Source organism: Ammospiza caudacuta, chromosome 4 (assembly GCF_027887145.1).
Source record: "Ammospiza caudacuta isolate bAmmCau1 chromosome 4, bAmmCau1.pri, whole genome shotgun sequence".
NCBI lineage: Eukaryota > Metazoa > Chordata > Aves > Passeriformes > Passerellidae > Ammospiza > Ammospiza caudacuta.
In genome coordinates, this window is record NC_080596.1 from 8,816,693 (window position 1) to 8,829,219 (window position 12,527).

Below are 12,527 nucleotides of genomic sequence, written 5' to 3' on the forward strand. Positions count from 1 at the left end.
CATCAGCCTTTTACATGCCCTGCTAAAGACAATTTCAGCACAGGACACAGCAGGTTCAGTAGGAAGAGTGTAACTTTACAGGACAAAGCCCTGTGCCCTTTCCCTACATGGTATTTAACCATTACCGTATTCTTAGGCTGCATTTTAAGATGCCCCAAGCCCAGCAGCAAGGGATTTCAGTTACATGCTCTTGGAACAACTTCAAGAGCTGACAGTGGAGACCAGACTTTCCAGTTAATGACAAAGAGACAAATCAGTCCTGACATAACATTTATTGAGTATTTCCACTCTAGTAGATGAAACGTCTGTACAAAAACCAAACATTTCCTTTACTTAAACCAATCTAGAAACAGTCGGCTCAATTACAATCCACTACAAACACAATAGCTTCTTTGAAGCCATGGTAACACTTAAATATGGTTAAGACTTCAACGCAGAAATTTGGTTTGTTAGAAAGCTCAAGGGAGCTTTAGCTTTTAAAGTTAAAAAAAGGCAAAATCGTGTTTCACAGATACAGTCCACTGGAATCACCAACACTGGACAAATTAAGTACTTCGAGTCCTGAGATAACAAGGAATCCTGGTATCCTTTAGACAGTCTTCTGCTGTCCTTTCTTGCCAATGAGGGACTTGTGGATGTGTGGTATTACACCTAAAAAAGAACAACAGTTAAGACCATGCTATTTTTCTTCAACAATTTTCCTAAACTTCATGCTTCAAATAAAATGACAACACTAACTAACTTCAAGTCTGTGACAGTTCATGCCACCCAAGCACCCATAAACAGGAAGCACAGACATACCACCACCAGCAATTGTTGCCTTGATCAGAGAATCCAGCTCTTCATCTCCTCTAATGGCAAGCTGCAGGTGACGGGGAGTGATACGTTTCACCTTCAAGTCTTTGGATGCATTTCCCGCCAGCTCAAGGACCTGAAACAAGGCCATTTTTTCAATAGTTACACAATCAAGTGACACCAACAGCACACTGTTAGTGATACCAACAGCACACTGTTAGCCGCTCAATTCTCTGCTCCAAATAGTGTCACTGCTAGTGACAACAAGACAGCAAACAATGTCTCTTTTCAAGGGGTTTCTCCTTTGGAGCTCTGCATTTAGTTTTCCCAATGACAGATTAAGTGTTCTACAGCAGATATGACATGCTGTAATGGCCCATTCTCAAAGTTATTTCAATACTGCATTTTTCCTACAAGGCACACTGCAGGATCTGCTTGAAATGCAGAGGAGTGATATTTCATGGTTTTTTGCTCTTTGAGACACTTTAAAAGTGTCTCGAAGCACATGAAGAGTTCACAACCCAGTCCAAACTGTCAAATACAGTGGGCATTGGTCATTACACCTTTTGGGGACTGACCAACTTGCTGGCAGCCTTGCAGGCAATTTTACCTCAGCTGTCAGGTACTCCAGGATTGCAGCACTATACACAGCAGCTGTGGCTCCTACACGCCCGTGGCTGGTTGTCCTGGACTTCAGGTGCCGATGGATGCGGCCAACAGGGAACTGCAGAATAACGGAAGCGTGAACAGGCTGTTACGACAGAAAGGCTCTGCACAAAACCACATTGTGGGCAGCAAAATCCCAGCGGCAGAAGCACGGGCTGCATTTCAGAACTTGAGAATCCAGTTAAGAGACTGCATGCCAAACTCACATCAGCAACTTTCACAATGCCCAGCAATGGCCACAAGGGAACTGCTTTCCTCCCTGTATAGATATGCAAAGGTCTAAAACCGGCCGGGTGTGCTAATGTCTGGTTCATGATCCTTACATCGTTCCAGACAACAGCCAGACAGCAGAGTGTGAAGGTTTCACACTGCACAAACAAACCAACAGACTGAAGGTCCACCTGACTTTCACTCACGCACACCTCAGCCCCTGCTCACCTGCAATCCAGCCCGTTGGGAACGGGACACTGCTTTGGTCTTGGTCTTCCCGGAGTCCTTCCCAGCTTTCCCACCAGCCTGGCAATGCCAAGAGAAGAGCAGACGCTGACGTCTCCCACCGCGCATGCGCCCCGCGCCTCCACCACCCCACCCCCCCGTCCCCGCGCAGAGCCACCCGCGCGGCTGCCAGGCGCGTGCGCGCCACCCGCCGCACCGCGCGGCACAGGCCGCTCCCTGCGCGCATGCGCGGCCCCCGCTCCCCGTTCCCGGGGCGCCACAGCGCGTGCGACCACCCCCCCAGCCGCCCCCGCCCTCCCCCCACCGAGCCCGCGCGCGTTTCCCCCCCCCCCGCTCAGCAGCACGGAACCCGCCCGGCCCCGGCCGCCGCCGCCCGCCCCCCGAGCGCCCGAGCGCTTCCTCACCATAGCGAACCGGAGCGCAGTGCCGCGCAGGGGAAGGCTGAAGCAGAGAGCGTCCCGCACGCACACAGCCCAGGCGACAGCACCGACCTATCCCGACCCGCCGCGATTCAAACTGCGCCCACTCCCGCCTTCCCCCGGCCCTTTATATCCGCACCGCGCGGCCGCATCCGGGAACCCCGGCCTCGCTGCCAGCCAATGGCCGCGGGCGGGGCGGCCGCTCTGCCCCAGCGACAACCAATGGCGAGCTGGGGCGGGGCCGGGCGCGCGACGCGGGGGGCGGGAGAGGCCCCGCCTCCCCGGCCAGAGGCAGCGCAGGGGGGGGGATGGTGGTGGCGGTGTCTCGGTCATGTCGCCCGCGGTGTGGGGCTCCCTTCGGCTCGGCGCCGGCGGCCTGCTCTGGGCTGGCGCTCCGTGGGGTCACCAGCGAGAGAGACCCTGCCCACAGTCACTCCACTCATTTTCGCGGTGCTCTGTATCGGCGGGTCCCGCTCCGAGCCTCGCCTCTGTGCTCAGATGGCTCTAGAGCTGCCGCGCTGCCCGCGAAGCTTTCTTTCCACAATGGAGTTAATTGGCTTTGTGTGCAAAGCGCCTCAGGAGCAGCCTGGAGGAGATCATGCGCGGGTTTGGGATGGGCAGCTATTACACTGCCTTAGCGAGGACACGAGGCTGCTCAGGGGCGTCAAATAAAGCTCCCCCATCAACTTCTCAAAATTGCGGCCCTGGAGAAGTGCCAATGACTACACACGTGTTCTGATTTTTATTTTTTATCTCTAATACCTAGGGCCACCCAGCCTTAGACCCCTTTGTGTCACCGGCTATTTCACAAACTGCAGTTAAAAGCAGTTTATCATCCTTTCTGTTCCAAGTGTAACAATTAACATAGTGCAAATTTCCTTACCTTGGGCACTTTGAATCCCTGGCTGTATTTCCCTAAAATGAAGCCATAACCCACTTAGTTTTTCGAGGTGCTGTTTTCAGTATGTTACCATTGAACCTCAGAGCTCGGCTGAGGGTGTTCTTGGTTAATCCTGTATTTTCAGCTTCAAAAAAGTAACAATTTGCTGTGCTCTTCCAGAACACTGTAAGTCTGTGTAATCTGAGAGATTTGCTGTTCATCGGTGAGCATGCAGTGAACTCAGGGAGAAACCTTGGCCTTTAGATGGCTGAATAGCTAGCTCTTTAGAGGGAAGACAGGCTACATCTGTCATGCACTTTAACCTGATCACAAACCCACCACTTGGGTGGGTGTAGTTTCTGTTTCTTCTCCCTTGATATTGAAGAGTCCTGAGCATAATGTTAAGTGGCAAGTAGAGCTGACACCCTAAAGTCCTCATGAGGATGCTCTCCACACCATAACTTTTCCCCTTTATTCAGGTCTACAACAACCGAAGTACTCAGAGCTCTAAGACAGGAGGATATGTCCCTAGAGCTTCACTTAAAGGTCTTTTGAGCTGTTCACACACATAGTTAAGATTTAAAACTTTGTGGCTCTTCTTCTCCAATGTCTGACTGCAAGTACTTGGTCCCCTGGCTATGAAGGACAGCCCAAGGCCACATCATCAATGCCTGCACCCCCCTGTTTCAGTTGGGGCTTCTAGTCCCAGCTGCTGTCGCCTCCGGGTGGGGAGACCTACTTCCAGGCACAGGCACAGAGAGGCAGGACTGAATTGAGAGCAGCACTCCTACATGCAGGGATCTGGCAGTTTGTTTTTATGTAACTGTCTGGTGCTTCTGTCTATTTGAAGCATCAGTTGTTTATACTCTCCTTCAGCAAGAAAAAAAAAGGGTTTGAAGGATTTGGGGGGGGGGGGGGAGGTTAAAGTTTAAAAACAAACCTCAAGGTTTTACAAAAGCCTCCAGAAACTTAAGATGTCGTTCAACATGCTGTTTAAAAACTGTTTGTTTTCAAAATCAAGGATCCATGTGCCCTTTACCTTGCAGAAAAAGAGAAGCAAGTTGCAGGCCTTAATACCCCTATGGAACACCATTCACGATGTAGGAAGAAACAAAACAAAACAAAAAATTCTCTAGTTTCTGTCCACAGAAGTGCTAGGAAGAGGAACAAAAAGGCCTCCTATCACATGGAGATATCCCTGCCACAGATATTCCCTGTTTCACACACACAAACTTTCCACATGGCTCACTTTGGCTGCCTGGAGCTCCTTACAGCTGGGATTACCTGGCAAGGCAGCCTAACACCAAAGGTTGAGCCAAAGCAAGGATACTTCTTACCATCCAGGTAAGGTTAGGGACGTGTCAGGTAGAGTGCATGAAACCAGCCTCAGGTCACCTCATGCAGGCTAACAAGACACTCTCATGAGCACAACCTGGACTCCCCTCTCTGCTATTTAAAGAGATAAATTGAAACAAACTTAGGTACTCAGGAACAATCCCATAGCAACTTCAGACCCAGTTGTGAGCACAAATAACTCAACCTCAATCCCACATGCATGCATAAAAGGAGCCAAGGGAGCATTTACCACGTCCAAGTTCCTAATGATATTTATAATGATATTTGTACTGAAAGCCTATCCCCAGGTGTCTTACCTTTGAAGGCCACAGTGGTGAAGGGCTTTGCATCATTTACCCAGCCCTTGTGCCCCTGCTTTTTTTACTGTGGAGTTTTTCTAGTGCTTCTCATTGTTGATGTTGTGTGGGCTGTCTGTGCTGGGCAGGCTGTGCCTGAGCTGCTTCTGCTGCAGCCCATCACACACAGAGCCCAGCATCCAGGCTGCTGCAGCCCATCACACACACAGAGCCCAGCATCCAGGCTGCTGCAGCCCATCACACACACACAGCCCAGCATCCAGGCTGCTGCAGCCCATCACACACACACAGCCCAGCATCCAGGCTGCTGCAGCCCATCACACACACAGAGCCCAGCATCCAGGCTGCTGCAGCCCATCACACACACAGAGCCCAGCATCCAGGCTGCTGCAGCCCATCACACAGAGCCCAACATCCAGGCTGCTGCAGCCCATCACACAGAGCCCAGCATCCAGGCTGCTGCAGCCCATCACACACACACAGCCCAGCATCCAGGCTGCTGCAGCCCATCACACACACACAGCCCAGCATCCAGGCTGCTGCAGCCCATCACACACACAGAGCCCAGCATCCAGGCTGCTGCAGCCCATCACACACACACAGCCCAGCATCCAGGCTGCTGCAGCCCATCACACACACAGCCCAGCATCCAGGCTGCTGCAGCCCATCACACACACAGCCCAGCATCCAGGCTGCTGCTGCCTTGTCTTGACCATTTTCCCCCTGCCCTGGGAAGCTGGATGGCTTTGCTGGTGCCCTGCCTTTAGGGCAGCTCCTTGCTGAGAGGCTCTCAGCCTTGCAGTGGGAGCTGCTGGGTAAAGGTTACCTCTGCCTTGGAGACAGAGTGGTACCTGAAGGACCTTCTGTGTTCTCAGAGCTTTAGGAGAATTGGGGTGTGGCGTTGCCTTCTTTTCTACTCTGCCTACTACTTGGTATTATTTCCTTATTATTTCCAATTGCCCCAAAAATATCAACAAATTCTCTAAAGTGGGTACTGCTGCTCCCCCCTCATTAAGTACTGGGCTGCTAACATAGTAATATTTGGACTTCCTTTAATTAATTTTTTGCAGGATTTTAGTTTCTGCAGAAGTGGTGGAGATCACCTTCAGTGGGCTGATGAAGCATTCCCAGAAAGCTCTTTGTACCACAGCCTTCAGAACTTCACAGTTTCTGGATCCTGCTTAAGTTTTAGTGGGAGATACATGTCGAGGTGCTCAGCTCTGCCGTGGTATTTCCAGGATACAAATCTGGGTATCTGTAGAACTTCAAGAGCCAGGCAGCAGAGAGCATTTGAGAATTTTTTTTTTTTTTTTTAGGTGAGAGTTAAGGAGTTCAGTTTTTAGTACACAGTTTTTAGTCAGAGGTTTTAGTATGCTGAACTTTGAGCCAACTCCTCCTAGGTGAGTAATATAGTTCATATGGGGTTTTTTTAGACACCACTTAAATTATTTAGGCTCTAGTTTTTGTGGTGAGAGGAATTCCTGTATGACTTGCATTTGCCCCCAGGGTTCTTTCCTCTTGCAGAGGGTTCCCTTGTGCCCTTTTCCAGGATCTCTATCAAATAACAGGGTTCTGCTCTGCTGGTCTCCTTGCTGGCTGCTGCTTTTGGGTTCAGGAAAATCCCACCCTCTGTGGCTGCACTGCTGTATTGTTTGTAGTGATTAATGAATTCAATTGTTCAGCTTAACAGATATATCTGTTAATCTGTTGTCTCTAAACAGCTTCACACATTGTAGGGGTGAGATGTGGTGTGAAATATGTGCTGATGGGATGGGCATGATGGCCTGCCCTTGGGGTGATAGGTTATCTTATCTCTAGGTTGAAGGTGATTCTCATCGCTGCAATCCAGCTGGAATAGGGAGTAACACTCAGGTGTCACAGTCCTGTTCTGCCCTTGCCAAGACATACAGCCTTTTTAATCTCTCTTTTTGTAACTCTCAACATTCCTCATGTAGGTATAAAGTGTCTACCCTTCCCCTTTGTGATAACAGAATATTTGACTACATTCTCACTTCCACTTCTCCAAAAATGTGATTTGGCATTTGAAATCCTCTGTGGCAGTGTTTGACAATATGACCACTTTGCAGACAAGTCAAAGACTTTTACTCCTCTCTTCTTCCCCAAAGTTGGGATGACTTTTTGGTAAGATTTGCACCTCTAAAATATATCTGGAAACACTTGTACATAGTACTATATATATTTATATTCTGCACATCCCATGAATCCATCACTGCCAATCTGTAAGAATCTACAATCTGTTGTTCCAATAAACTGCACTTTTGGTGAGTCTGTGTTTGTGCAAGTTCTTCTGAACCCAACCAGACTTACAGTGTCTCATTGGTAAGCTGCACTATTTCTGAATTTCTGATTGTGAATGAGACCCACTGTATTGGTACCTCTGGGATCTTACTGAATGCAACCGAACTTACAGTGCTGAATTGGTTATAATAAAAAAATTAAACCTAGCTGCACCCAGACCCTCTGAGGGCCAACTGGAAAGCAGGAGGGTTTATTTTTTGTTGAATTTTATACTTGTAACAAAATACAAGTCTCTATAATAGTTTTGCAGATAACACTTGCATGCTGATTTCAGAAAGACTTGAACTACCGCTATATCCACACTGTTGTTCATGGTACACCCTTGTATTTGCTATTAATAGTGTCACAACGACTGGTCTGTATCGATTTTTATCTTGTTCTTGTTTAGCCAGCTCTGAAAGGAAGCTACAGCTAGTTAGGCAAGGTGGAATGAGAATCTGTCAGAGATGGTGACAGCCAGAACTCCTCAACCCCATCCTTCCCACGGTCTTACACAGAAACTTATCCCTCAACACTCTTTGGGGTTTGCTTTGGTCCTCCACCTTCCTCCTATCTGAGCTCTGTTCAATATGGTAATTGAAGCTATATTTACATGATATTTTGTGTTGGCTACAAAGTCATTTGCAAGTACTTACTCCAGTTGTGTTCAAGCTGGGGAAGTCTGGGTGAACCTAATTTGCCTTGTGATACCCATGTCCCGAGGGTATTGTAATCAAGTGGGCTTTGCCAGCTATAGAAAATTCGTTATACCAGTTTGTTTGCCTAAGAAAGCAACTTGGAAAACATGAAAAAAAAAAGGAAGAAAATTACATTTTCCCGAAGGTGGCTTTTCCTAGGTTTTCAAACAAAATGCTCCCTTGCAGGAGCTGGAAATGGTTCTACACAACTTGTTCTGTGAACATGAAAAAAGAAATGCCACCTGCCCTTTGGAAGTCTGGAGAGAAAATTCACTGGGGGTCTTAACCCTTTCCCTTGCCGAAGTCATTGCAAGTAGAAGGAATCCAACTCTTCTTAGGTGGTAGGAGGCAGCTACTACAGCTGTCATTTCTTCCTCGTGGTGCAAGTTGGGTTTGGTAGAGAAGTAACTGAAGATCACAACTGGAATGAGATCCTGTACCACACCTGTGACACAGACAGCCTAGCCCTCACTGAATAGTACATAATTAATAATAACACGTTCTCATTTTTAGTCATCTGCAACAAAGAACTGTGAGATCTAGGGCCTATTTTCTACTGAGAACTTACCAGTTTCTGAGTGAGTCAAGGTGTCAGCACAAATCCCACTGGATTCTGTCCTTTTCAGCATGGCCCTGGCTGTGGGGGACCCTCACCACCAAGAAGACCAGATGGACGGGAGAAATGAGATGTTGTCGGGATCCCTGGAAGGATGACACCTTTCTACCTAACCCTTGTCACTCCCTCCCTTCCCTCCTCCCTCTTTTACTATTAAATAAAACATATCAATGTTTTGGTGCCAACATCTAACCTTATTTGGTTTTAATCAGGTTTTTTGGGTATATTTTAAACCTTTCTGCATTTGATCTGCTTTTTTTGTCAAGACCTGGGCTCCTCTGCTCTTCTGCATTTAAACCAGACTGTAATTTTTCTCTCTAGTTTAAAATAAAAAAAAAACCAGCAGTAGAAAGTCACACTGCCCTAAGGATGCCATTTTCACCCTCATGGCACCAGGCCAGCAGCAGAACCCTGACAGGAGGACAAGAGCCCCCAGAAAGGCAGGGATGGCACCTGCAGGCTGCAGTGACACGCAGGGCTGGGGGCTGAGGGTCACACACCAGGGCTGAGGACACAGGACACAGCAGCAGGTCTGTGTACAGGCAGGGCAGATGGTTAGGGACCAGGGTCAGGGTCCAGGCTCCAGAGACAGGGGTCAAAAGCCAGGGGCCAAGGATAAGGGATAAAGGGTAAGGGTCAAGGATCAAAGATGAGGAGTCATAGGTCAGAGGTCAAGGGGAGTATAACCCTTACTGACATACCTTTACAAAAAACAGCAAGATTAACTCAGGAGTTCACTTCTGCCAAAATTTGGGATTATAGCTAAGAGCATCTCATTCCCAAGAACCCAACCCAGAGAGGTTGACTTTGTTTTTTTTTAATGTATGTTTATTTTTTTTCATTTATCTTTAAATTGCACCTAAAGAAGAAAAAAAAAAGTCAAGTAGGTAAGTAGATTCCTCACCTTGTTTCATCTCTTGTATACTGTTTGCTAAAGTGAAAGATTTTGTGCTGGACTTGTTTTGGAAATTTCCAAGTCTCCTTAATGCAGAGGTTTGCATTTGAAGCAAACCTCTGCATTAAGGAGACTTGGAAACTTGGAAGCATTTGATCTTGCAGTATGACTATTAGTGCCCAATTAAATTTGATATACTGTGAAAATGAGTCACACTTTGACCAGGGTATAAAGATGAATCTCTTTAACTGTAAAGGGGCTGTGACTGACCAAATGAAATTGTCCCAATGGTGGCAGCATAACATAAGAAATAAATGCGAAAATATGAAGGGCTTCCTCTTCTGTAAGGCTTTTTAGGCTGAGTCATCATCACCAAAGTGGTATCCTTGTTCTCTGGGGGTGGGGTTGCCATTAAAACCAAAGCACAACACTTATCTTGCTGAAAAATTGGAAAGAAAAACATTTTATTTTTTGTGTCAGGAGACCAGGCAAGGTCAGCATTTCATGCGAGATGGACCTTACTTGGCTGCCATCTGGTTAAGATCCTCTGCTAGGACTTCAGAGCAGGAAAGATAACATGCTTTAGAGATCTTGTGTTAAAAAGGGATTTTTCTTCTTAGATGTGAAAGCAAAACAAAATTTAGCACGTGAAATTCACTAGGTGAAGTTGCTGCAGATGAACAGAGGCATAATTGCACAGCTATAAAATGATTGACTTTACAAGTGAGCTCTTTTCTAGCTTAAAAAAAACCTCCCATCCTGTCAAATTTGTGGGGGGGCAGGGTGGGTTGTATGTCCCGACAACTCTCGATTATACATCATTGAATCTTTTCAAATTTTCTCTCCTGGGCCTGGGCGGCCTGCATGGTCTTGCATTTGTCCCAAATCCATGCATGTAAAAAGTAGGAAAAAAATGTAAACAAGTTTGTCAAATACAATGATTTACTGGTAAGGCCTTGCAACACCTGGGAGCAGTCTGGAAGAAGAGAAATATTCAGCACAGGGAGAGTTAAACATTGGTGGTTTGAAAGGCTTTTGTCAGGACCATCTTTTCTGTGACTCTCCAAGGGGATGTGTATCCATCCCTCTTATCTCAGTGAAGCAGCTGGGCTGCTGCTGCTGTAAATCAGGAGCCAAACCAAGGGATGGTGATGGGTAAGAGTGATGGCAGGGCAGTGGTGGTGCCTGGTGAGAGGGGGAGAGCAGCTTCAGCTTCCAACGAGGTGCTCGGACTTCCTGCGGGAGGGAGAGATGGGGAACACGAAGCCTGTGGCGCGGTGGCGACGGCAGGGAAGGGGCAGAGCTGATCCCTGTGGGGAAAATCCTTCTCTGGGAGGTGGGAACCCCCACCCCCCGAGCTGGGCATGGAGCAGCTGGGAGGTGAGTGTGGGGATGGGCTCAGGGTGGGAGTGCTGGCAGCGGGTGCTGTGTCACACTCTGCCTCTGAAAGCCACTGGTGCCAGAGTGGGTGAAGCCACAGGAGCTGCTTGCTCACAGCAGCCTCTCCAAATGGCAAGGCTTGCAATGCCTTTCTCAGCCTGGGGAGCAGAGACTTTTGCTAGCACACAGCAATGTGGCATCTTCAAATGCAGTGATTATGGGTGGGATTTTTAGGCATTCCTCTTGGTCATGATTTTGGTCCTGTTCACCTGACTTTGGCACATGGGTGATGTATAGGAACCAGGTTGCATAAATACATATACACAGCTTGATTTGTGTCCCCCAGTGCCTGGCTCCCCAGGAGAGCCCCAACAACAGCACTGGGCTTCCCCATGCTTTAAAGCTGCCCCAAGGATGCAGGGTTCCAAGCATGCAAAGTATTTCCTGATGAGTCACCACAGAAAAGGCTGTGAAGAGCAACTGAGAGGTGCCAGCCAAGACTACAAAGGTTGTTTCATGGCAGTGATCTGCTTCACATCTCTGCATGCAACGCAACAGGCTCCCCATTTGAAGTAGACTAATATTTGTGGCCCAGCTGGGGTCCCTGAGGAGCTCTTGGTGCCTGTAGTCCCTGCTGCTGGCTGTGAGGGCAAAGGCCTGTAGAGGGAAGGAGCCCAGGGGACTTGCATCTCCTTCCTTCATCCCTTCTCCAGGCAGGCCTTACTTCAAAGTGACTCCCCATCCACAGCAGCTGCGTTTCCCTCCTCTCTTGGTCTTGGAGACAACACAATATTTGCCTGAACTCAGATGTAGCCACAGTGGAGGACAAAGGAGTGTTTTTGCTAATGTCTCTGCTTGTGTAGGACTAGATGTAGATGCTTGTAGATGCATTTTCAGATGGTGGGCAGCCAAGCAACAGCTGTTGGTGGTACCATCTTCTGGAGCTGGGATCAGTGCACTCCAGCACTTTGTGCACCTGCCTTTTGTCATGCACAGGTCTCCTTCTTCTCGCTGTTTAGGAAAAAAAAAAAAGGAAAAAAAACCCACACAAACACAAAAACACAACCCCTCCCAAATAAACAAACAAGCAAATCAGATTAGGGATGCTGAAGGATCAATTTCTAAAGGAGCTCCCTGTGAAATGTGAACTTGCCATACATGTCAGTGCCTACACAACTGCAAAAAGCTGAAGGCCTCCCGTCAAAAAACATCTTGGGATAAAAAGTAAACATCCAGAAGTTCCTTCATCACCTGTCTTGAGGAGCCAGGCACAGCATCTCTGCAGTAGTGAGGGTGGAGGCTGCCAGCAGGGCATGGCTGATCATTATGGACACTCTTGTGGAAAAGTGGTGTCCCACAGAGAGCATATATGCCAGGGTGTACCCCCATGGCACTGGTGCAGGGTCACAGAGGTTTCCCCTGTCACCTTGCTTCTGACCATATCCTTTCCCCTTTCTCCTTCTTGGTCATTTGTTTGCTGTTACATGTATTGGATGTTCCAGACTTGCAACAGGAACAGCTCCTCCAAAACCCTGCATTTCCTACTCCTTTCCTGAGGCTTCAGACAACCTGTCATGGAGCACAAAGGAGACACCACAGCTGTGAGTATCTTGCAGGTCACAGACCTGCACCTATAAAAGCACTGGCACTGCCTCTTGCAGTTTGGTGCATCTCCTGCAGCCACATGAAACATTCCCTGACATGTTCCAGCCACTGCAGCAGTGACAAAACAGCACAGGGATAGCCCACGGCCCCTGTGTGAAACCAGACTC

At 48.2% G+C, this 12,527-nt stretch overlaps 1 protein-coding gene across 2 annotated transcripts; it reads right to left on the minus strand.

Annotated features, from left to right (window-relative positions):
• Positions 1-253: 253 nt before the first annotated feature.
• On the minus strand, positions 254-2,503 carry LOC131556578 (histone H2A.Z). Of its 2 annotated transcripts, XM_058803274.1 has the most exons (5): positions 2,322-2,503; positions 1,900-1,977; positions 1,406-1,519; positions 802-931; positions 254-651 (listed from the first exon to the last, which is right to left on the minus strand). In XM_058803274.1, the coding sequence occupies exons 1-5, from the start codon at positions 2,322-2,324 to the stop codon at positions 590-592; spliced, it is 387 nt and encodes a 128-aa protein (XP_058659257.1). In that variant the 5' UTR covers positions 2,325-2,503; the 3' UTR covers positions 254-589. The 2 variants fall into 2 exon arrangements, with proteins under 2 accessions (XP_058659257.1, XP_058659256.1); XM_058803273.1 differs by lacking the exon at positions 2,322-2,503 and having other exon boundaries at positions 1,900-2,025.
• Between the last annotated feature and the right edge of the window lie 10,024 nt (positions 2,504-12,527).

Excerpts from the sequence above, each read along its gene's own strand:
- LOC131556578 (XM_058803273.1), bottom strand. The coding sequence starts at position 2,025 with ATGCGCGGTGGGAGACGTCAGCGTCTGCTCTTCTCTTGGCATTGCCAG. Across the intron at positions 932-1,405 it reads TGGAGTACCTGACAGCTGAG|GTCCTTGAGCTGGCGGGAAA; the intron begins GTAAAATTGCCT and ends GCCTTGTTTCAG. Across the intron at positions 652-801 it reads GGCAACAATTGCTGGTGGTG|GTGTAATACCACACATCCAC; the intron begins GTATGTCTGTGC and ends GTTCTTTTTTAG.